This window comes from Petromyzon marinus, chromosome 31 (genome assembly GCF_048934315.1).
Source record: "Petromyzon marinus isolate PM22_M1 ecotype Great Lakes invasive population chromosome 31, UKy_Petmar_22M1.pri1.0, whole genome shotgun sequence".
Classification (NCBI taxonomy): Eukaryota; Metazoa; Chordata; class Hyperoartia; order Petromyzontiformes; family Petromyzontidae; genus Petromyzon; species Petromyzon marinus.
In genome coordinates, this window is record NC_133697.1 from 8656785 (window position 1) to 8681886 (window position 25102).

The window sequence follows — 25102 nt, forward strand, 5'->3', positions numbered from 1 at the left end:
TGACTGTAGATGGCGTGGAATGGAACGACGTCAAGTTCTTCCAGCTCGCCGCACAGTGGCCAACGCACGTCAAGCACTTCCCCGTCGGGCTGTTTGCGCAGGGACGGCCCGGGTGCTAGTGGCACGTCCGCCCGTGATGGCTGCTCCCGAGTCACAGTGGATCCTGCCTGGCAGCAAACGCGACACTGCTTGGACTTTATGGTGAAGAGAATTCATGTCAGGCAGCGGTAAATGAAATGGCATCATGTGTGTAATATATTTAAATTGCAAATGTGCACCAGTTGACTAGGAAGATTAGCATGACAGTGGTGATATTTGCTACCACAAATTGAACTGCACCTCATTTATGCCACCAAGTCTTGGTGACAATATGCAAAGAAGGATATTATTAACCCTTTCGCGTTCAAACGACGTGTGTCATCAATTTTTCTTCTGATTTCCATTCTGATTACGTACGTGTATGTCATTGGAACGTAATAGATTCTGAATGGAATCGAATCGATTCTGGACTGAATGCAGGAGGGCGTGTGGCACAATTTGGCACCAGCTATCGTAGAGTACGGTCGTGTTGCTACAGTTCTCTGCGGTGAGTGCAATCTTTAAAAACAGCATTGCTTTGCCACCTAAATAAAGTTAACGCTAACCGCTTGCGCGTTCCAACATGCAGGGGTGAAAGGGGGACCCACCCTTGCAAGTTGTCAACGTCTCGGAATGGGAAAGGGTTAATTGCTATTTTATACAATTTTATCCCATACCATCAGTTTCATTACTTTACAAGTAGTAGTCCAACAATTAATCTCTGAAGAAAATATCTGGGAATTGTATTTTGCCATTTTATTTCTAATATGATGTATCAGTCTGTGATGCACTGATAACCTCATCCCTGGACTGCTTTTGGAGATTCATGAAAATGATGGTATAAAAAACGTTATGTTTTTAAAATAAATCTGTACTCTTGTCCAGACAACTTACAACTGGGCTTTCGGAGCCAGCAGTTGTGTTTTTAGGAAAAAGCTGCAAAAAAAACAAATCAAATTCCCACTATTATGGAGCTATCATAAAAAAACACACAATTTGGATTTACAGAACATCTCAAATTAGAAACACAAATACGGTACTGTATTATGGTACACAAATTGTTGCCACAGTATTCTTATTGTACAACCACTGTTTAGCTCAAGGCATTGCACAAACGTCAAGGGACGTACTTTGATGCTCTGAGAAATTTCTGTTAAATATTTTTTTCTTAAAACAGCTCGAATGCAAGCTAGGATTAGATTGCTTAACATGAGAACATTTCCCGACTTGCTCAACATGTGACATGCAGTAAACAAAGGATAATACATTGCAATAGATCACACAGCCATTGACTGACTTGTCAAAACATCAGCAGTAAAACCAGTAGTCTTATTAATCTCCTAGGTGTAATTGCCAAAATTGTTAACATTTTAATGCACTTGTGTAAATAAGTTACAAGCAATGCTCTGAGTTTAAAGAAGTTACAAGGGGCAGCAAGGGAATGTTTTATTTTGTTTCCTTTTTTTAAATACGAGTTCGGATGTGTGAACATACATTGGCAGAGTAAGCACAACTTATGTTGCAGATGTGTATTGTATATAAATTGAGTCTTCAGCATATTAATGTTACTGCAGGATACAGTAGCTTTTGTATCTTCAAGTCTCTACATATTAACATGTTTTTTTACCATGAAGAGCATGATTTTAATCAACTCCATTTTACCATGCATTGTTAATTATTTTAATGCTTTGTTCTGCTAACATGCAGTTAGCACTGCACAAAGAGAACATTAGTGGGGGTTATTTAGAGTTGCACCTTTTTTATTTAATTTTCCATTGGAGGTTGAAAGGATGTGTGGCTGTTATAAAAATTTGGAAAGATTGACACACCAGGACTGTATTACTTGGTGCTGGACTATTGTGACATGTCATACAAAATGTATTTATGAATACTTCACAACTAAGTTTTGCCTCCGTTGTTTAACAAATGTCACTGCCAAGCATATGCCACTCCCAATGCATGGCACTATTTAGACACTATAGACACAAATGTGTGCTTTGCAAGTGATCCTGCCAGCAAACGATACGTAGCCTCCATATTTTATCCACCAAACAAGCATCACTGCAATATATAGGACCGCAGTGTACATGTGTTCCAATAGCATAAAGCAACACGCTTGAAAACGATGATACAATGCTCTTTATTATTTAATTAGACCCAGCACTCCTTGCTTGCGTCCTACAAGTTCCAGTCTGGCAAGTTTTTTTTTACAAAGGCATGTCAGGTTTTTAAATGCTTGTAAGTGGATTGACCATTTGTTCCAACATTCACCGCAAATGTATGAATTGGTAGACTTAAAGCTGCACCAAGGCGATAGAAGGTTGCAAAATGGAGTGAATGATGTAATTGTCATTTAGAAATTTCCATAGCATTAGTCATTGTGGTGTAAACTAGGCGCAAGGCACACGGAAATATAAAACTAATGTCGACTTGGCCAATTCCCTGAGAATGTCACATGCACTTGATTTGCAGTCCAATGTAGGTTGAGCAGTAGGAACAGATAAAAAAACTGACATGGAAGCAGACGCCTACAATGCCTTGTCATGGCATAGGCCTTTAAGAACCTATCTCGTCACGACCGAGACATGAATGACTGACAACTTTGCGCAATAAAAAATACTTTTTGGGGGGGGGGGGGGGGCAGGGGGGGTACCGAGTCCACTGCAAATAAATCACTGCCGTTTAGAATAAGTGAAAATGCATTACAGGGACAAAACCGTTCTATCAACTTTAATTTAAGAAATGCACTACATGCCGTAACTGGATTTTCTGGTGGTTATGTTTTAGTAATATTACTACAGCAACTACAAACATAAAAGCTGTGAATGTCTGGACCCGACCTGAGCTGGGGAAAGGCAGCAAAAAAGGGGAATGTTTTTATATGCTGCTGGTCGGCACATGGTCACACAAACCCTGACTCAAAAGTAACTTGTGCATGCACTGTTAATGACCACTTGCTTCCACTCTTACCTTACCAGAGTACACGGCAGGTTCATATTATTTTAGTTGAGGACGTTGCTTTTATTTACATAGCCTTTTTACTACATCACATTTGCATTTTTATTTTTTTGTATCATGCATTTTGTAAGTGATGCCAGACCCCCTTAACTGTACCGTTGAAGATGATTGCGTATACGTGGCCATACGCACTTCTTGGACACAGATTTTTCTATTAAAGCAAACAAGTATTTAATCCGGCGGGGCGAGGGGGGAATGACTGCACATTGTATTGTTTGCATGTCATTTTAAGTTTTCCCGAATTTCAAATATGTTCTGGTATGACACTTGAAAACCCTGCGTATTATCAAGTAATATTGTTGAATATTACTATTATTTTTGTTAAGTTTTTGTGTTTGCGTGTAGCCATGCAAGAAAACGTGTACTCCGTTTGGAAGCCTGCTTTGTTTTGTACCTAATCGAGTTGTCTGAAAATTTGCCAGCACATTTCGTGACAAGTTTTCTAAAACGAAAGTGTTACATTGTGCCTTTTTTCAGCGGTTTACTTAAAATAATATGGACACATCTTTCTCCTGTAGCACTGTGCTGCTTATAGAATTAATAATATTGTAAGGTTTGCCATGTGTGTGTGTGTGTGTTTTAAAGCGTATCTACAGTAAATAACATGTAGTGATGTAGTCGATGTTGTGTATAACCGTCTTTGTTGGAGTTAGCAGCAACAGGCTTCAGTCCAGATGAGGTTCGTAACTTGAGATGGTGGTACGTGGGTGGGGAAGAAATCATCAGGGTGAGTGATGATCACTCTCCTGCATTAATTACCTCAACTAACCTGCCGTACCAACTCGTATGTATTTATGCAGGTGGTGGGGTTATTTGAGTGCTGAGCAATTCTTGAGATGGGTGACAATGAATTTATAACTTGCCCCCTTGCCTCTTCCCCAAGCTCCCACAGGACTTGGTTAAAAGCCTTGGTTTATTCTTGCCACTGCATATTAAAAAGGTATAGCTTTGTTCCATAAGCACTTTAAACAAAAGCAAGTCGGCAAGCGCTAGCTTTGCAGTTTGCACTCTTTTTTTTATTGCTTAGTTAAAGGAATATGTCCTGAGCCCAGACATTAACAGGCAAACATGTAGTTTGTACTTGACAGGGTATGTATGCTGCCTTGTTTGCAAGTTTGCTGCAATATTTAGCTTGTTAGCTTGTAGCCCAGCAGGTTAACCTGTTGCCACTAACCAGCCAAAATGTTTGATGTAACAGTATTGCGAATGTTAAGAGGGAACCAAGAAACTCGCAAGAAAATAACAATAAACTCGTTCCTGTGACTTGGCAGTGAGAAATTACTTTAATTCTTGTTTGTTGTCTCATTGACACATTTCCATATTTATTTGCTTACATTTACACACTTTCTGCATTGGTGTTCACCTTTCATATTTGTCAACTACTTTAAATATACAACAGACTTTAAGTATTGTCCTAAGAGTGTAAAAATATAATAGAAAATAAACTACAGTATAGAAAATCTGTTAAAATAAAACGTTGGACATTTATACAACGTATTCAGACTGTAAATCCAATAGAAAAATTGTATGCCATTGTCAAAGTGGTGTAATTTTATTTTAAAAAAAATACATTTGTGGATTTGCTGTTTACAGTGGAATTCCTTCCAAATGCACTTGCATAGCATGCATTTCTTATGAGCAGATGAACCATTTACTCTGATCAACGATGGTCAAACGGTACCCAATTGCCATTGTTTGCAGCACCGCGTATTTAATGGTATCAATGGTGGTTGGGGCAGGGAGGCAAATGTACAACTGATCCATGATTGGCAAAAATCACATGGTTACAGTGGTGCCCAGCCAAGGCAGTTGATAGTGGCAAGCAATATTACGCATCCCACTGCTTGTGGTTGTCCACTGCATTCTCATAGCTGGTGCGCGATTTGCTCGATCTTGCGCAGCATATCTTCAGACTGCAGCTGCTCCAGGGTTAAGAGAGACAGTCCAAGCTGGTCCTCCTGCACACAAGGGAGAAATGGGGAGAAGAGACCAACTGTTTGCACGGCTCGCGCCGGCACAGCACTTGTGGTGCTCTGGGGATGTTGTGGGAACGCGTTTAAGAAAAAAAAAAGGCAATGTGCCAATTCAACGGGGCATGCCGCCATGCTCTCACAAATTAAACCCTCTTGCCGTTTGTAACTTGCGTAAAAGCCCACCCATGTGCTCTTCATTTGTGGGATTTGGTGATGTGACAAAGTAAGCCATCGCAGAGCATCTGCCTATTTGGCAGAGGCTGATCTAGAAAAACGAAATTCTCGGTGGCACATGAAGAACACAACATCAGCACTGGCACATGCTGTTCTATTGAACACTGTCCATCGTTTTACTCCGATCTTAAAGTTCCCTAAGCATGTGGTCGACAAGGTACGGTTTCCAGACAATTCCCACTGCGAAGCACAACCCGGGAAAACGTGAGCAGCAACCGCACAGCTGAACTGGTGCTGCACTGACGAATTAGGAGGGTTATCGAGATGCACGACGTGAGTGTGGTTGTGCGTTACCCGTCTGAAGGGCTGAGCCATGAGGCGCAGGAAATGCTTGGTGACCTGCAGCGCCTCGTCGATAGTGAGGTTTAGGTTCGCATCCGTGATATGCTCTTGGATCCAGCGCGGCAATTTCCCTCGTTTGTCCGCTCGCGAGTAGCGCTGGCGCACCCGCAGTCAGGACAGGGAATCAAACTAGTTAATATGGTGCTACAGTCGAGGGGTAACAATGCCATTGATGCCACTACTCTTTGAAAATGGCTTGCTTACCAGGAACGTAGAATCACCGACTTGGCTGCCAACAGAGGAGACCAGCCCAACAAACATGGAAATTAAGCTTAAATCAACTTTGGGTTACCTGTGGGAGGGGTGACCCAGGTAAAACTAAAATATGGATAATGCAATACATGTCAATTAGGCTCTTGGCATGTATTTAATGTTTACCTGTGTGGATTGGGGGTGAAGACGTCATCTGTATTGCTTAAAGTACTTTATTGACTTGAGGACAGGTTTGTGGTCCTGTGGGAACTGAGTTATGGACCACTGAGTGAGAAGCGACTAATAAGCCAGTGTGGAAAAAATCATTCATAAGCACGGTTAATCTGCAACCAGGGTAATCCACCCATGGATAATCAACAGTTAACCGCACTTTATTAGCTCCATGCCATAACAAAAAGGTAATCATAGCCAAACACAATGATATAACCCTTTAACAATTTGTTTGGTTTTAAATGGATTAGGTCCCCAACATTTTATATTCGAGTTTGGTATAGAGTGTTCCCTCATTATTCACGAACTTTCTATCCACGATTTTGGCAACCTGTGAGTTACATTTGGAACTCTACACGATTGCATCAAGAGAGAAAAAGTGATGAGAGGGAAGACAATGTAAGAAAGTACTAAGATAAAGTGATAACTTTCACGTATTTAATAGCTCATGCATTTATTTAAGGTAATTCATGAAAGTTTTCATAGGCCAATATCATCTGCAAAATTTGCTATTCACGATCATCTCCGGCATGTATCCCTCGCGAATATCGAGGGGAAAAATGCTGTATTTGACCATCGTTATGAGAGTTTGTGTCGTCGTCGGCCCCTCCCGGGCAGAGCTAATGCACAAACGATTTTAACTTTGGTTGGAAAGTGTTAAAAAAAAAACATCACTTGTGATCACAGGGGTGGGCGGGGGAAGCCCACCTTATCTGCAAACACCATGACGCCATAGTCGGTCTTGCCACGGATTGCACGCCCCACGCACTGTGCAGCATGCCGCATGGCATCGAACGTCAGGAAGTCGTTCTCCCGGATCTGGTAATGATCCCGCAGGAACTCGAGCCGCGCCTGAAGTCCAGACAGGTACCACCACACGCTCGCTTGGGGTCCGCAAAAAACTTTTCTGCACAAGTGTTACCAGTGTGCAAACCCTATTGCCCAATAACAGTATATAAAGTAGTTGTGCAACCGAGCGTGAACCGACTGTTTGTGCCCAGTATTCGTTACCTTGAGAATCCTGCTCTGCGTGTACACGTACGGGATTCCGAACATGATCACCGCCCGCCCGTAGTGGTGAACTGTGGGAAGCGATTGCAAAAGGTTTTAGCATTCGGTCGTGTCTACAATTCTCCTCGGGTAAAGCCGTTTGTTTCTATTTTTGATTTAAAGCTTTCGTGACTGCAGTAATTCATATTCTTAGCTCTTTCGGTAAAGTCACGTTGAAGGGAAACAATACAATAATAATATATATAAAACAATAAAAATTCTCACGACGTTTCGACCATAACGCAAACGGTCATAATCAGGTGTGAAAAACCAACGGCAAGAAACATTTGCCGTTGGTTTTTCCCACCTGATGATGAGACTTTACCGAAAGAGCTAAGAATACCATTTGTTTCTGTCAGCCCTTACCACACTCTGCATCTCAAAAACCTCTCGAGTGAATATAAAACGTATTGACATTGTACAGTTTTGCCCTTCCAAACAGCATCAACGTCCCCGAGAAACCCTCAAACTGAGTTGAAGGATCAGATTGCATTTTTTTGTAAACCTCACCAAAGTCGATGCCCTCGGATACCTTGCCTCTGGCAACTGATAGAAGCACGGCTCCTCTTCCGTTTTCACAAGCCTGACAGGAGGACAGGGTGGGCATGCAAATGACTTGATGGAAAACGCCGTGCTCCTCCATTGCCAATACTGCCCACACACAGGTGATTAGTTTATTCACATTAGGGTCTCGTCCTCTGGTAGTGGTTTTTAGGTTTGAATATACCGAGTCTTATTTTGTTTTTATTTTGTTTTTCTTTTCGATATGTATGTTGTTTTATTGTTTTTCTTTTCGATATGTATGTAGGAGCTTATTTCGGTACCTGATGTAGCTAACCATGCTAATCGATAGGCAGCAGGGGGCAATGCAGAAAAACCCATGGTTGTCTTGTACCTCTGATCTCACGTTTATGCTCACCCACCCTCACTGACCAGCTTGGTGAAGCATGGTCAAATAACCCCCATGACCCACACAGCGTCAGGAGACCATCATTGAGCAGTACACTGACAAAAATGGGCAAAATTTGAGTTTCATCAGCTGGTTGTGGCGAGGCACCGCCGCCTTCGCTTGACCACCTGAATGTGAAATTGTGGTTTTTGCTCTATCTACATCAGCCGTATGACAGAATAAGACCACCATCACAATGTTACCTGAGACGTACACTGGAGATGTTTCAATTGGTGTAAGCCTTACCCTTCTAGCAGGAAACATTTAACTTAATTATCATTACCCTCATCAGACAATGTGTCCCGTTGAAGAAATAATTAAAATTTTGTTTATATACATTGGGATATCAGGCTTATCGCTGAAAATGTATTGTCTGTATTAGGTGTTTGTTTGACCCAAGTCTTCCTCCACCCTCAGAGGACACTTGGAGTCTCAACGCTGGCAAAATAAATTATGTTACTGCCAATACGCCAACGCCAAGATTGAATTAAAACAATGCGGTACTTCGCAGTTCCATCGAGCTGTGAATGTGACCTCCAGTACACCTATTTTTCCACTAAACAGCCAAACCAGGGCCATGGTAAGCTATCCCGGCGTGACTCCTAAAGGTGCCAGGTTTTCCAATGGAGCAACCAAGCCGTGCCGCTGACTTAAAATGCATTTAACAAAATTGATTCACCCCACGCCAGACCCTGCTTCGCCTCGAGCCAGATTCAGATGTCTTGTGAGGCCAGAGTTTGATGCTTGGCAATGACCCGGCATTACAAACAGCCAGTGGGAAAACGGCCCCCCGCGCTTGCTCGACTCGGACGTGCCAGTGGAAGAATGGCATCAAGTTTCAACAACGGGTGTTGGACATTTGAACATAGGGCAAACGAAACCCGCCGGTCGTCAGGTTCGTCACGTCGACACGAACCTCGTGGTATTTCTCGAGCGCCACGCTCGTCTCGGCTCCGTCCTGCGTTTCGATGAAGATCAGTTTGTTTCGCTGGATATTTTCCAGGATCCCCTGGCGTAAAAAACGGAAAGTATAAATGAAGAAAATCAAAAGGCAAGCCCTCCCCCACCCCACAGCTACTACACGGAACACATCGTTAATTTGAATTCTGTGACACTGTTGGCTTTGCTCAGTGATTACATTTGTGAACCCACAGCCCCTTTGTCAAATCCACTGCTGGAAGAGTGGAAGTCCAAGGAGGGAACGTGCCCAAGAGGATAATCAACACGGAGATAGGGCGATGAGATTAGCTTGTGTGCAAGAATTGGACGGATTGTTGCAATTTGAGAGCATGATAGATGGGAATGACTTGGGGAAGCCTTCAGCCAGCAGTGGATACAGCATAACTGATGACAATTTAAATACAACCATATCTCAAGACACTGTACAAACACAGGGAGTCACAGAGGAAGTGAGCAGTGGAAGGCTACAGGGAAGAGTGGAAGAGCTGCACGGTATGGCACAATGCCAATGAATACAAATTTAGTGAGTTACTGCTCCGGAAAATCACGAGGATTATAGTACCTAATAATCAAAATTAATACATTCCTCCCATCCTATAACCACGAACTCAAAAAATGGTGAATGTATTTTTAATTCTCTACGCGAGGCACTAAAATAGCGCCGTAAATAACCACGCTCACATCGGCTGCGTCTCTTGGCTCAATTAGCCTTGCCCGTAAACAACGAAGCGCGTTTACGAGTGGCAATAGCGGCACTCGGCTTCAGGCAGGCCAAATTTGATTCGTTGCACGCGTACACAATGCATACACACGCACACGGCCCGGTTTTGTTAACCCACTGCTGGATGAGGAAATCCCAAAGTCGTGCCGCTGGTGGGGGTTGTTTGACCACACTTAGCCAAGTTGGTTAAGTACGAGTTTGGTGGAAGTGGGGAGCACAAATATGTTAGCATAGATGTAAAGCACAACAACAAATGTTGCTGCACTCCCTTATGCTCGCCACCACGTAGTCCCATAACCCAAATGATCCGTGTGCATGGTGGTCACCCATCCAAAAACTATCCAGGCTCCAATCTGCTTAGCTTCCGAGATCTGAAGAGATCGGGCGTGTTGCGGTTGACTTGGTCAAAGTACATGGTAATGCTGCTGCGCTGGCAGTGGTGCACAAGCATACATAACTAAAAACTCGACGTGTTCATCAATAACACTCTCATAAAGGTATATAACAGGCAACGAAATGTCGGGCAATGGCCCTTCTTCCATTGTACGCAAGTCAAGAGACCAGAGAGATTTTTCCAGAAAGGTTTTTGAATATCTTTATATTGTGAGTTGCACGCTTTACAGCTTTACAGCATGCAGCTAGCCCACTTACAGGACTATAAACTGTTGTAATTGAATGTATATTAGACAGAGGGGAAGATCCATTAAAGCTGCATTCATAAACTTGGTTTGTTTTATTTAACGGTCTACGGGGCATCGCACCAGGGAATGGACCCAGTTGACATTACAGTCCATTCACTCGGTCTCTCTTACTCAAGTCTACATAGCTTTCCTTTGTCCTCAGTAAATAGCAATTTATCACGTGTTGGGCACGTGCAGTAATGTTTATATGTTTAGTCCTCCCAGCTGGGACTGGCTGAAATGAGTTAAAGAACAAATTGCAATGATTTCCTAATACGGTCAATGCTTACCGGGCTGAACCCATTAACCTTACTACGTTCGGGAAACTTGTCTAAACAGGGCAGCTGGAACACAATATCAAACTTATCTTCAGCAGTCAACTTGGTGCTCTGGCAAGCCCATCAGCCACATGTTATATCACCGAATTGTCCGTTTTTGTTCACATGATGAAATCAGCCGGACTCTGTGCGAACACATCAGACCACAGAAGCTAAGTAGGCTTGAGCCTGGACAGTGCTTGGATGGATAACCACTGTCATTGGCTGCTGCTGGGCTCCCTGGGCAATTGATGAACTATACGATGCGCCTACATCTAAGTTACCCTGCATCACCAACCTGCACCGACCAGCATGGTGAAGTATGGTCCAATAACCCTTGTAACTTGGACCAAGTGCGAAGGCCCTCATCTAGCAGTGGATTAAGAAAAAGAGTGCTGTACATGCACACTCGTGTTCTAAAAGGGGCCAACTTTCTACGAAATAAGCAAAGGCCGTTTAACCAGATAAGGGTTCTGTATTGGATGTGACGAGGGTCATGTTTGTCTTATCTGGTAATTCAAACACTTCCACTTTAAATGATTCTCCATGCAATTAGTAAAAGTGTGTGTGTAATGATAGGGTGCCACCTGTTGGTCTGAAGGGGTAATCGCGGTTATGGGCATGTTACGTAATGTCTAATTATGAGGCGGGCGTATCTGGGGTAAAGGTGAAGGCGGAGTCAATCGGGAAGCTCCGGGAATCTGCTCGAAGGTTCTGGAAGGGGGCGTGGCCGGAGGCGGGGCTTGGCCGCGCCAGGGTGTATATAAGGGGGACCGAAACCAGAGGTTTGATGCTGTCGCTGCTCGCTGTCATCTCTCTTCGTCGTCCGGCCATGTGGCCGATCTTCTGCAAGGCTCTCATCGTCGCCGTCGCTGCGCTAGTCAGACAGCTGTGTAGTTGGACGCCGACGATGAGGTTGTGTAGAAGGATCGGCTCTGTGTGGCTACGTAGTACGTTACATCGATGTATCGCCCAGTGTTGTGCTTAAAGTGTGAGAATAAATATGAAGCCTTCTACGCGACGTGTCTTGGAAGTCGCTCACTAAATATGTATGTACGCGTCGGGAGCGGTAGTGTAGTGGTTAGCGCACTGCGCTACAAACCCGGCAACCCGAGTTCGATTCCCGCTCACGGCCAACACCAGTGACGATTATCTGAATCTATCCTGGGCCTCCCCTAGGTCGACTCAGCCTAAAATGAGTACCTGGTGTGGTGTGTAAACATCGCCATTTGAGAGATAAAGGCGGCCAGGCGTGGTGTTGGTCACCCACTCCATCTGCCGTGCCGGCCTTCATAGGTGCTCTCTGTATGAGTGTGTGTGTGCGCGTGCCGCGGTCCCTCCCATGTGCGTCTCTCACCTGCTCGTACCAGGCGGCCACAATGGACTCCATGTAGTGGTAACTCGTGAAGAAGCACACGACCCCGTCGGGTACCACGCACGTCATCTCCAGCAGCAGGTTACCGTAGTTCCTGATCACCGCTGCCAGCGCGGTCAAGACAATTTGTGAAACATCGTGCGTACGCAAGGAGCCTCTGTAACGCTTTCAAAAACGTGAATTTGTTTGTCTTCGAAAGTATTTGAATTCCCAGTATGGCGTTACGTTTCGAGCCGCATGACGAGACGGAGTGTGACGTCATGCGTCATGACGTCATGCGCAATGAAGAGGGGAAGAGGAGGCGTGAAGCATTTTTAACGCCACGTCACAGCCGTAAAGGGGAGTCCTTTTCGCTCTGGTTTGTGTCTCCAATTTTGGGGCAACCCATTGATTAACTTGGCCGGTTTGCCATAAGGCAAGTTCTTGAATAAAAGCAAAACAACGTTAATCCAGTTTGGTTAAAATTGGATCATCTTTGCGAGAGTTAGTGCCCGCCCCGTGCCCCCATCACAAGACAGTCGGGCAGAGCTAACGCATCAACTCCTTAGCATTAGTTGGAAAGGGTAAAAAAATATACCTGAAAAAATAAACATTTACTTCCACATACATAATAAAGGTATTTATAATTGACTGTACATTTTATGACAACCTAGCAAACATTACATTGGTCTTAACGGTTATTAATATCTTAAAATATAGACGTAAAATATATATTTCCGCACCTCCAATTAGCAAAGTTGACTAAGTACAGTGAAAAAGAAGTTCAACATACATACAGAGATCAATAAGACTTTTGAAGAATTAAAATGTTGACGACTCTTCACTCCGTCTCAAATCACTCACCACCCAACACAACCTCTACCGCCTCCAGCACATTTAATGTAAACCTCAAACGTTCCTGAGAAAAGCCAGCTTCTTCAATTCGTTAAGACCATCCTTTCCTCTTGACAGTAACAAAATGCTGTTTATTTGAATTGTACTGATACCTAATGAGTAATTGTATTATTTTATAAATAAATGCATTCCTATACATTAATACTATCTGCCGGCACAGTTGCTAATGTGGTGCAATATTTCCTGCCAGAGGTCTACATGCGTCACGTGTCACAAAAATTAGAAGTAGATACTATTGCGCCTATTCGTACATTCATTCAAAAGCACGTTTAATTCTTTATATTTCATGGTAACTACATTTCACAATCGCTGAGCAGGAACCACAGACGAACCACAGACGAACTGGAAGGCAGCCAGGTGGTGAGCCGTCGGCCAACAATTGCCCAATCTCCGCAGTTTTCTGCTAATTAGTGAGTGTTTATATAGTGGGAGGAAACCGGAGTACCCGCAGAAAACCCATACATTCGAGAGGGCAACGCACTATCCCATATGAGAGGGGCAGATTATATTAGTCCGCACTTTTCTGAACCCCATTCTCCTGGAAATCCATTATATAAGCACATCAACGCCCAAGGGAAGGGAGTTTCGCAACAATTTGCGCGATCCTCCAACCCTCGCCTCCACGGCGCTGGACTACAGGCGTCCGCCACCACCGCCCGGTGACATTATCCATCAACTATAAATGCCGCAGCATTTTCACGGTACCAAACTGTAAAAGTGCAATCTCAAACTACGAGTCAGCCAATCCCTCTTACTGATTACAGCTTTTATGAAGGGCCATTGCTTTAACAGCCCACTGCATAATCTCCTGCTATAATTCAGCTTTAATAATGAAGGTGGAGACCATTTTTAAAGGGGCTACGTGAGCTCTGCAGCTACGTGGCTGGCAAAATACAATGCTGTACTGTACTTTCTATGCTCCCCACCTTCACTAACCTGCACTGATCAGTGTGGTGAAGTATGGTCAAACAACCCCCACAACACACAAGCGTAGAGGGGACCTCAACTCGAAGTGGACTGCCCAAAAGGGCTGGACATGCACATGTACATATTCTATGTGCGCACATATTATAAACAAAGCCTGGCTGTCAAAATAAAGATTCCTTCTTAACATTTCTGAGAAAACAAGTTAATGCTATTTTATTTATGACCTTTGAGGTCTATATATTTATTTTAACTGGCACGTAGCCATGCCATTGAATCGTATCTCTGTGACAGCTGACTGATCGCGGCTGCCGTGACCTCAAAGAATTCCTCACCGATATCTTCCCTTGTCTCGAACTTTGAGCTCATGGTCACCTGGTCGTTCCCGCGCGCGACAATCTGAAACGGTAACATGGCGCTCACGTAAAGTCATGACCTCCTGATCCACTTCTGAAGTGGTTTCAGAAGTGGATCTGTGATGTAATTCTCTGTCTGATACATCGTGTATGATGCATTGCTTTGCTGTGAGAGATCCGAATTGAAATTCCTTCATCGCCAGACCATGATTTGGTGAGAATGTCAACGCCAAAACACCCGTGATAAATCGCAGGGCCGTGAAGCGTGTGTTCACCATCCTTGTCATCAACACCCATGATCAATCCACTGCTGGATGAAAACCTCTCCTCCCACACCAAGCTGTCACCATCGTTCACGGCCCTGCGATGTATCACGGGTATTTTGGCGTTCGTGAATTTCTCCACATACAACTATTGTGATTGTGCCGATGCGAGGCAGCATGTGTGAATATCACCGCATTCTTTTTTTACCGTACGGCTAAAAGTCAATGCTCATCAGAAATTATGTCAAAACCGATTGAACATAAAATATTATTTCATAAATTAACCCCGAGTTCCCAAAAAGACAGCATTTCCATTGTGTAATGATTATCAAGGTGGGCAGTGCTGATGTATTGGACGGGACAGACATTTGCGGTGGTATTGTTGGCAAGTTCATGCTCCGAGCACCAAGGTGATTTGATTCTGTGCACTTCCTGCCGCTTCTCCACAAGGCACTATCGTCTGCAGTGTTCAGTGCTATCAGTCCTCTATGCAGGAAGGTAATACAGGAAAACCCTCCTCTAAAGTATGCACCATAGTCTACACTTGTCTGCCTTCACAGTTTGGGCAGTAGCATGGTTGGCCTGGGCCCCCCCCCCATCCAATTTCCCCCCTCTTCATCGACTGGCAATTACACCCGGGCCCCTCCAGGCAGAGGGCCCCGGTGTAATTACACCACCTACACATTCCATAGGTACGCCACTTACTTTGGGTTATCCTAGAGGCCCCATCTGGCCTTGCTGGCCACGTAACGACTTTGTCCAGTGTCTCACGGTCTCCCTCGTTCAGTGAGAAAATGATTCAGTAGAGCCCTTGCATGGCTCCGTACCTGCATGTTTCCGTGTCTTCAATGCCCCATGTCCCCGAGTCTGTATGTCTCCCCGTATCGCTCTTATCCCCATATTCCCGTGTCACCCGTGTTTCAATATCTCCCTTGTCCAGTGTGAAACCGATTCAGCAGAGCCCGTGTCCTGCAAGGCTGCAGGTGGAGCCCCGTTGACAGGTGGTGGTGGGGTCACCGACAGTAAAATAGTTCAGTCTAAACTAAACAAATTTTTATTTTATTTTACCAGGTATGGCCCACTAAGCTATATAGTTTTTTTTCAGAAGCGACCTGGCCAAAAATAATAGCTCAATGAAGTGTCTTATCATGTATATATTTATAGCAGCCAACTACTCTAAATGCATGTTTCTAAATGTGGAGGGAAAAACCGGAGGGCCTGGAGAAAAATCCATGCGACCACGGGGAGAACATGCAAACTCCAAATACACAGGCATCGTCAGGGTTGGGATCACACCCACGACCCCTTGTAAACCAGGCGAGGTAGTTAACATCTCGCCACTGTGGCGCCCAGTCACCGTCGACGAGGCCGATTCTGCCACCAGAGAGATGTTCACCACTGCGCACGGTAAAACACTCACGATGGGGCACAGGCAGGTCCTGGCCAAGGTCATGGTGAAGGATGCCATGGTAACCGGACGGAAGTCAAGGATTTTGGGATACATGTCCAGGGGAGACAGCGTCTGCACGGAAAGGACGAGAAAACATTTTTTTTTTTAATACAAAATCGTGATTTTTGGAACAAATAAAATGATACAATTTGGGTATAAATGGGGTTTATATTCTGTGACCGGGTGAGCAAGCGGGGGGGGGGGGGGGGAGTGTGGATGACAGATGACTCACCCCCGAGGTTATGATGACGGTCTGGAAGCGGCTGAAGACCGGCTTAATCGCAATCGAGGCGTCCATGCAGCTGAGGGGGTGGGGGAAATAAACACGGCACTCGTTCACGGCGTCGCAATCCTCTCTGTATACCGTCGTGCACAGCGCCGTTGTGAGTCCACGGCAGCGCGAGGACCTCCACACACGCAGCGCGGGTCGTGGGGGGTTTCTGGTCATACTCCACCACTCTGGTTAGTCCAGGTTGGCGAAGGTGGGCAGCGTAGACGTTGGGTCATAGCACAGTAAAACAATGCGATTTTTCTGCCCTGCCCTCTGATGATAATTAAGCCCCGCAGCGGAATATATCGCTACCATGCAGGCCGTGCGTGCAAGCGCGATCAAGGCCCAACTGCCTCCGAGATCTAGTGAGATGGGGCGCATGCCGGGTGACCTGGCAGCAGACTGAGCCAGAGTGAGACATGTTGACGCCTGGAGCAAGGTGCCATACTCGCACCCGAGCACCCCCCACCGCCGCCCCCCCCCCCCACCCCTCTCCAGCTTGCTTCAATTCCAACAATTGAGCTGCACATTCGAGTGGTGCCCCTGCCCTCACTGGGAAGGGCGCCCGGGGCGGCTGCCATGCCCACCCCACTCCTCCCCACCCTTCCTGCACCTCAGCCCACCCCACACCGCGGCACTGGCATCGCTCACCTCTGAATGTCCAAGGAATCGAATGCAAATCACCCAGGAGGAGATCGCATTGTTTGTAAAAGCGATTATCCGACGTGTCAAAGAAAATGACAGCTCGCACGACCAGCCAAATAGTGGTCAACCAGGGACCTCTACCGACGTGTTTAACTCATTTCTCTGCAACTGCTTTTTGTGTTAAGTTTGTTTGTCCTTCCGCCGCACCTCGGATTAGCACGTTTGGCTACGTACAGTGCAAAATAAGTTCGACATACATACATCGTACAGCAGTGATGGGGGGGTCACGTTCATGGAAGCCCTGGTGTCATTTACCGTATGGACGGACAGTTTCTGATTTTTGCTGTGCCTTCTACAAGGCTCAGTTTGTACTCTAAACCCAGAGGCACTTCCTTCCACTCCAGTCGCTGGTCCGCAGACACGCGAACAAATTTACCTTTGCAAAGCCTCTGGTGGGGCGAGGGTGGCATGAGGATGGATCCACGTGAGTTAAGAGTTGTGCTGCGTGTGAGTAGGTGCGTATCTGTAAGCTGCGCTCTCTACCTGAAGCGCAAAATGGGGTTGAGGACGGTGGGGGTTTTGTCCTCAAACGGCTCGATTATCAGCGTGAACCCTGGGGCAAAAGAGAATCGTTCAACATTGATCCGCTTGCCCGCAATGTCCTCGTGACCGCCGTCAATAATACCACCGTCTGTTTTGTTATTGAGCTACAAAAGACGTTCTAATTTGGTCCAAGTCCGCTGAAATGAATTGGCTCGGTTGAGAATAAATAGCAGGGTGGAATTGTTAGAATTTACAGGTATGCTTACCATGGCCCATCCAATACAGAACCCCTATCTCATTCAGTACAGAACAAATATCGGGTTACATGGCCCAAGATTGATTCGTATAAAGATGGCCAATTGTGTAACATTTTACATGTACACGAGTGCACATTCAGCAGTGGTCAGTTCACTTCTGAATGACGGCCTCCCCCACGCTGCATTGATAGTGAGGGTTATTTTGGTGAAGGCAGGGAACACAGATTTGGGAGCATAGAAGTACAGTCCACCAATGGATTTTGCTGCACTGCCAATCTGCCGACTTCCACGTAACACAGTCCCACAGGCGCCTGTGACAACCTGGCGTGCATGGTGGGCACCCATCCAAGCACTGACCAGGCTCGAACCTGCTTAGCTTGAGATCTGACCAGGTCGGCCACATTCCGAATGATTTGTTCAGAGGAAACATTTTACACAGGCGTTTGAATATTAGGATGACACGTGGATTAGTTTAATTACCGAGGAACACCTCCACATGCTGCCTTCACAAACCCGCACTGACCAGCGTGAAGTATGCTCAAAAAACCCCCATGACCACCCGCACTGGTGTAGGGAGGCCCTCATCCCGCAGGAGATTGATCACAGAAGGGTTTGTTAACGTGCACTATAAATTAATCTCAACCTTGGTGTACGTCCTGACGAAGGTGATTACCGAGTAAGATCACCCTTTGTGGGTCCTTTTAGTGCCGCTTTTGTGTCTCCAAATGATGGGGAATCTTTTAAAATATTCGACCAGTTTTCCATATAGAGTAAGTCCCTAACAGCAACAAAACTTTCTGCCAAAGTTTTGTTCTTATTGGATCACCTCTACGAGAGTGACCGTGATGAGAGCAATTTGCCGCGCGAGGCCCACCGTTGGTGTAGGTGCTGACGAGGGTGGCGAAGTTGCAGACGAGCGTGAGCGGAGAGAAATCTGCGATGTCGGCGATTTCCAGCGTGCGGAGGAGCGAGCGCAGCCGCTCTGAGCAGAACCTGCAGCACAGGGATGCGAGAAGGGGAGAAGAGAGAGGAGAGAGGAGACGAGAGGGAAGATTAGAGAGGGGAGAGGAGGGGGAGAGGGGAGAGAAGAGACGGGAGAGGTTACAAGGAACACGAGAGTGGGGAGGGTAAAGCCGATGAGGCCGGGATGCGGTAACAGAAGACACAGGAAGGACTGGCCGAGCGGCCCTTCCTCAGCACCGGCCAACGTGGTGAGTGTGCCGCACCGCAGGGGCTTGCGGTCGATGCAGATGCGGTCATAGGTCTCCTTGAGGAAGGCGGGGGTGCTCTCGGACAGCACGTGCGTGACGCGCAGACGCGACTTGAGGTACTCCACGAAGCGTTTAAGGAACGACACAAAGTGCTCCGCGTTCCGGATGTTGCCGGGCACCGCCTCTGCGTCGGGAAGGGGCGAACGCGGCACGCGCAGAGAGAGAGCAATGAAGGCGGGCGGAGCAATAGATGTGGGAGCACAGAGGTATGGCACAGAGGTATGGCACAGCAGCGTTTTTTTGCTGCACTGCACTCTGCTGCCCACAGTGCTGTAAACACTCCCAACAACAGATTTGTAGCTGCAACAAAAACAACACAACTTACACATATCCCCAACAAGCCCATTCTGGTTAATTCAGACCAAAAGACACCGCTAATGTTTAAACTCTTTAAACTGACATTCATTCGTTGTGTCTGGACAGCCGTTGGTATTGGAGCAGCGACACGTTCCATGTAAACTCCTTTGCACACCCGCCCTGTCGTCCACCTTTTGTGACGATGTGAAAGCGGAGTGGAGCGCGGGAGCCGAAGATGCCGTCGATCGAGCAGAGCAGAATGATCGAGCAATTACAGCCAAAATTCCTCTTTACCAATTTCATGTGGGGGAGGGGGAAGGGGGGAGGCTGTAGGGAAGCTGATCCGATTTTCTGTTTACCCGTGCAGATTACTCCTTTTATCTACACGCATGAGCACGAGGTTTGGCCTACTCCTTTCCCTGAAGTTATTGGCGAAACATCCCGACGCAGGACCATCGGGAAAATGTCTGCAGACTCGGTGGCGAGGCTTCCCAGGGTAAATATTTGGACATTGCCTTACGGGAGCAGGACCCTCAACGACACTGAAAATAAAAACCTCGTCGCTTCACCCATCTCCACGTTAATAATTTATCATGGGCGGCAGCAGCTCGGCCACGAAAGCGACGCGGGTGACGTCCGTCAGGGTCACCGTCACACCACGCAACTGTTTGATACCACGTGCGTAGCTAGCCGTAAACACGACCGACTGCTCTTTAAATAATGCCGCTGTTGGAAAGCATTCCGCGTTGTTTACGAGCCTCTTCCCTTCATGTGCCCCCTTCGCCCCTCGCCACATGCTCTCCCACATTCACGCTCGTCGCGACCGCGGGATATTTTAGACAACTAACAAAGAGACTGCAAATGCCGTCACCGTCGAGTCAAAACATCTCCATTATGAAAAAATGTTGGCTAAATTTAACAATGACCGAGCAACATGCCAGCATGTCTCAAGGGGAACATTGTAAGTCAGTCCGTGTCACCTGCTTTGTCTTTGGAATCAGAGACACGGTCACTGGATGACAAGGACGGAACAAATGCCCAAAAATGTGTAAAAAACAAAGCATGGAGAGACGCATATTTGGAATTACATTGAGGAACACTTGGATTATAAATTGTACGTGGGCTAAATGTCATACTCTATGTACGACAACAGAGTGTGGGGCTAAGGAAGGACACAACATTATAAGAGTCGATGGTCAGTGGCAGAGAAAAACTACCGGAGCGGCAGCCAAAGGAAGGAAAGTGCCAAAGAAGACACCCACCCCGTAGAGATGGAGTGACAAAATAGGCTCCTATAAGCAAGGGCTGGCTGGCTGGCTCGTTGCATCACCGGACCGTGGAGGGTAGTGGCAGCTTGGGGAGGCCTTCATCCAGCAGTGGATTGAACTTCTGGATGCCATGGTGGCAAGATGTTAATTACTTCGCCTGGTCTACAGGAGATCGTGGGTTTGATCCCGACCCTGACACCTGTATATTTGGAGTTTGCATGTTCCCCCAGTGATCGCATCGATTTTTCTCCAGGCCCTCCGGCTTTTCCCTCCACATTTAGAAGAATTATTTTAGAGTAGAATTATTTTAGAATAGTTTAGTTTACAGAACAAAGCTGATAATGATGACACCGCTAATTGGGGAGGGCATGAGACGAGCCCTCACCTTGCAGAACCTCGTCGGGCAGCACGGGGTTGGCGAGGTGGACGTCGGTCTCCCGGGCGACGCTCGCGTCCCTGAGCCCCTCCACGAGGCGCCGGTACTCCTCCTTCAGCTTCGTAGCGTCCGTCTCCCTGATCCTGGGCGGCGGCACACATGTGTGGGGAGCTCGGTGACGGTGGGCAGGTGACCGCCATGGGCTATATGGGGGAACTTTGTCTTTGTATATATGCACAGTAGGAGGCCGAATTGGTTTCTAGGAAGCCCAAGACTGCTTCAGTTATCACTCCCCACTAAATCGGTGTGGGTCTTTGTCTTCACGATTCCCGTGCTCACGGCTAAGAACATCGGTGATAAATATCTGAACCAGTCCAGGGCCTCCTCTGTGTCGCCTCGGCCTCAAATAAGTTTCTGGTGCAGTGTTTAGACATCAGCAGTCAGGGAGACAAAGGCAACCGGGTGTTGTGATGGCCACCCACTCCCTCGTGTGCCATGCCGTCCTTCATAGGTGCTCAGGAACAACACTTTCCCCGACAGTGTATTAAGGCGATAGGGGGGATCCTTGTGTGCGCATGTACGTGTGTGTATATCCACTTGCTTCTGTATCGTGGTCTGCAGAGTCTCGATATTCGTGCTGCACCGGTCGAGCGTTCGGCGTGTGATGTTCACACTCATCGAGTCGATGCACACGTTGTCTGAAAAAGATCAAATATTGAAATCTCAAAAAGCCCCACTTTAATTTCGTCTGTACGCAAAAAGTTAGGGCAGGGGCAGGAAACATTTTCCTTACAAAGGGCCCAAGACCTTGCGTGGGGTGACGCATTAACGCAAACCTTAGCACCACCCAGTAATGACAAAAAAAACTATCAGGGCTCACACCTATGCTGCTCGTGTGGTGCGTGTGCCCGCTGCCCCTGAAGCGGTGCGCATGCCCGCAACCCTCCCACCGAAACGTCGACGTTAATATTTCCCTCGAGCACTCGAGGATCGCGGCTGAGATGGTGGCACACTGGACAATCGCTCACCGATGTTGTGGGCCTCGTCGAAGACGACGACAGACTTTTTGGACATCTCCTTGGAGACAAGGTCGGCTATCTTGGGGTCGAGCAGATAGTGGTAGCTGTACACCACCACGTTGGCGTGCATGATCTGCACGCGGCAGAGCACAGCGGATGCGTGGGAGCATGCGACAGTGCCCGGTCTTGACGTGCGATCAACAAGGGAAACACAGGCGGCCGGGCGGGCGCCGATGCTGGCCGCACCAATCCCCCCACAAGGGCCACATCAGCCTTAATAGGTGCTCGCTAACGGCATTGCCCCAACAGTCTGATGGCGATATCTCGCTTGGTTGAAGTCGTGGCCCTCCCAACTGCGTGCATAGCACAGTACGCCGAGTCAATTCCAATGACTGTATCGGCAAATGTCATTGTTGTCATCATCAAAAGCTCCACGTTGATTGGCAGCAGTAATAGGATCGCACTTTACTTGAGAGCAAAACCATCATAAATATCTTCACCAAGATCACCAACACTGCCGTCACCACCATCATCTTCATCATCAGCAAAATCACCATCATTAACAAGGTCTTTACCTCCACCACCACTACCATCATCAACACAATTGCCGCAACCATCACCGCTGTCAATGCTTTCACCACCACTATCATCATCCCCCAGCAGCACCATCACCAGCAGCACCATCTCTAACACCACCACCATCACGCCGCCCATCAGCACCACGACCGTGCGCACCACACACCGTGTAGCGGGCGAGGAAGTAGGGGCACCAGTGCTTCTGTCGCCCGTACTCCTTGAGATCGTCCAGGCTGTAGATTCCTGGCGGCATCGGCACCTCGCGCCCATTCGTGTTGAAGTCCTGCGCCGCCGGAGCGCGCACACGGGGGAACGCGCGCGAGGGAGCAGTGACTTTGCGCGTGCGCACACACAGGGAGCGTGTTTACCGAGCGTGAGAATACCAAGAAAACGCAGGTCTACCTTGGAAAACCAAGCTTAAGGCCATCCTGTATATTGGAGGAACCCTTCATCCAGAAGTGGATTAACAAAAGGGATGGATATATATATGAGCAAAGTGGCTTCCAGACATCACAAGCAGCTGTAACGATGCATTGATTGAAATTGATTCGCTCTATTGGCCAAGATATATATACAACATTATTGTTGGCATAAATTGTACATAATTGATCCTAATGCTTGTAAGAATCAATTATTTACGCTGTCAAAGCACATTATACGTAACTGGTATGTCGATATGGTTAGGTTAACGGAATGACCAAAACTGTAGAAACGAGACAGAACAAGAAACGATACAAACGAGACGGTACAAATAACAGAGCCTGGCGACATTGGCCAAGGCCCTCACCTCAACCACCAACACAGCTGACGCCGGGACCGCCCTTTGCCAGAGTCATGTTCGCCATTGGCTTTGGCTGTCGGCGCGGTTAACGCCTAACGGCCGAGGCCTACCATCATCAAGACGAACCCTACGCCTCGTCTAGTTTGCCCAGTCAACTGCCCCCAACCCAGCTGAAGGAACCAGGGCCGTCAGGCGTTGGCAAATATCTGGATTCGTTTACGTGACGTACGACGCCATCGTCCTTCGTGGTCGTTCTATAACGTACGCCCTGGACGCTTTTGAGACGAAAGAAAAATAAACGTTTAATTATTTATCCAAACGGCATACGTCGATGGGGAGTACTACGTGACAGCCCACTGTGTGAATGCGGGGGAGCAGGAGACCATGACGCACATCATCTCCGGCTGCGAAGTGTGTCGGGGCGTGCCGGTGGACTGGTTGGCCTGCACATGCTGGAGGAGGAAGCTGTCGCATGGCTACGTGGGCTGGCATCCAACTCATAATATAACACCGACATACACATGTATTCATTAAATATTTTTTTCTTGTGCATCTGGTGCTCTAATTGCGTAAAAGTCACGTGTAAAAGCATTCGCTAAGTAACTAAATCAACCTGAACAGCTACAGGTTCATCCTCTACTGCTAGCGGGGGGGGGGGGAGGTAACGCATCGCTTGTCGTAACATCGCCGACACGCACGCCAAGCAGACCTCGTAGAAGGAGCAGACGGGCACGCTGCCGTCCGAGCTGTGCCGGTTGCGCACGTACGATGCTGTGAGCGAGTGGCAGCGGCCGTCCACCTCCTTGCCGAAGCGCAGGGCGCTCACCTGCGTTGGGGGACAGAGGCGGCCGCCACATCAGAGGGGTGATCCAGTCTCATGGTGAGATTTTTAAAACGGGGATAGTTATACACATGTATGTATGTATGCATAATTTATTTTGCACCGTACATAGCCAACTGTGCTAATCGGAGATGCGGGGGAAGGACAACAAACTAAACACGAAAATCAGTTCTAAAGAAATTAGTTTTCAATCTAGATTTAAAAGTGCATAGCTCCAGTGGCTTATTAATATCAGAAGAGCATTCCAGACGGCCGCAGAAGCGCATCTGAAAGCGCACGATCCGATGACCATCTTTGTTCGATGGCCAGGCAAAAGCCGCTGCGAGGATGACCGAAGTTCGCTTGGTGGTTTATGCTCCTTGACGAGATCAGATATTGTGGTTCATACCGTTTGTTATTTTACAATTATGTGGGAATGACCTATAGATTGGACAGGGGGCCGGAGGAATCCCCTGATTGGCTGTGATAGTGTGTAAATTGAGACTGGTGATTGTGGTTGTGGATGGCTTGAGGTTGATGGTTGTTGTATATAGATTGAAGCTGGAAATTCGTGCATAAATTGAGGCTGGTGAGACTAGCAATGCATGTGGAAAAGCTCCAGACAGGGCCCCACTTGGGTTCCTGCGACGCCACACCCCCCACCCCCCTCACCTCAGGGTGAATGCACAAGTTCTTGCGGGAGCTGAGGGACAGCGCGAGGAACTTCATTGGCTCTTTCGTGTGTTTCTCGTAATAAGCCACCAGCTTCTTCATCTCCTCAATCACCTGCAAACATCACCGGCAGGTGTCAACGACAGGTGAGTGAGCGAGTATACGAGACTGGCTGCCCGATTATCCCGGCTAAAGCATCAATCGTAGCCTTCAGAAGGTCGCATGTGGCTTTTTCTGTTCAACAAAATTAAGAGAAAATGAGAAGAGGTGGCTCGGAAGTCGATTAAACTGGGTTCTCC

At 47.0% G+C, this 25102-nt stretch overlaps 2 protein-coding genes across 4 annotated transcripts in view; one reads left to right on the forward strand and one right to left on the reverse strand.

Annotated features, from left to right (window-relative positions):
* Positions 1–4359, forward strand: part of PACS1 (phosphofurin acidic cluster sorting protein 1) — a 37297-nt gene extending 32938 nt beyond the window's left edge. For all 3 annotated transcript variants that reach the window (XM_032963869.2, XM_032963868.2, XM_032963870.2), the window contains one exon: positions 1–4359. In XM_032963869.2, coding sequence (XP_032819760.1) covers positions 1–119 — 119 coding nt within the window. In that variant the 3' untranslated portion in view covers positions 120–4359.
* Positions 4357–25102, reverse strand: part of ERCC2 (ERCC excision repair 2, TFIIH core complex helicase subunit) — a 24960-nt gene continuing 4214 nt past the window's right edge. Inside the window, exons 5-23 of the mRNA XM_032963871.2 lie at positions 24804–24917; positions 24021–24137; positions 22697–22813; positions 21964–22087; positions 21537–21633; positions 20945–21078; positions 18950–19118; positions 18598–18716; positions 17467–17536; positions 16240–16309; positions 15978–16079; positions 14274–14337; positions 12103–12224; positions 8984–9076; positions 7629–7701; positions 7080–7150; positions 6777–6920; positions 5598–5741; positions 4357–5054 (exon numbers count right to left, since the gene is read on the reverse strand). Coding sequence (XP_032819762.2) covers positions 4962–5054; positions 5598–5741; positions 6777–6920; positions 7080–7150; positions 7629–7701; positions 8984–9076; positions 12103–12224; positions 14274–14337; positions 15978–16079; positions 16240–16309; positions 17467–17536; positions 18598–18716; positions 18950–19118; positions 20945–21078; positions 21537–21633; positions 21964–22087; positions 22697–22813; positions 24021–24137; positions 24804–24917 — 2037 coding nt within the window. The 3' untranslated portion in view covers positions 4357–4961. The remainder of the gene's footprint in view (positions 5055–5597; positions 5742–6776; positions 6921–7079; positions 7151–7628; positions 7702–8983; positions 9077–12102; positions 12225–14273; positions 14338–15977; positions 16080–16239; positions 16310–17466; positions 17537–18597; positions 18717–18949; positions 19119–20944; positions 21079–21536; positions 21634–21963; positions 22088–22696; positions 22814–24020; positions 24138–24803; positions 24918–25102) is intronic.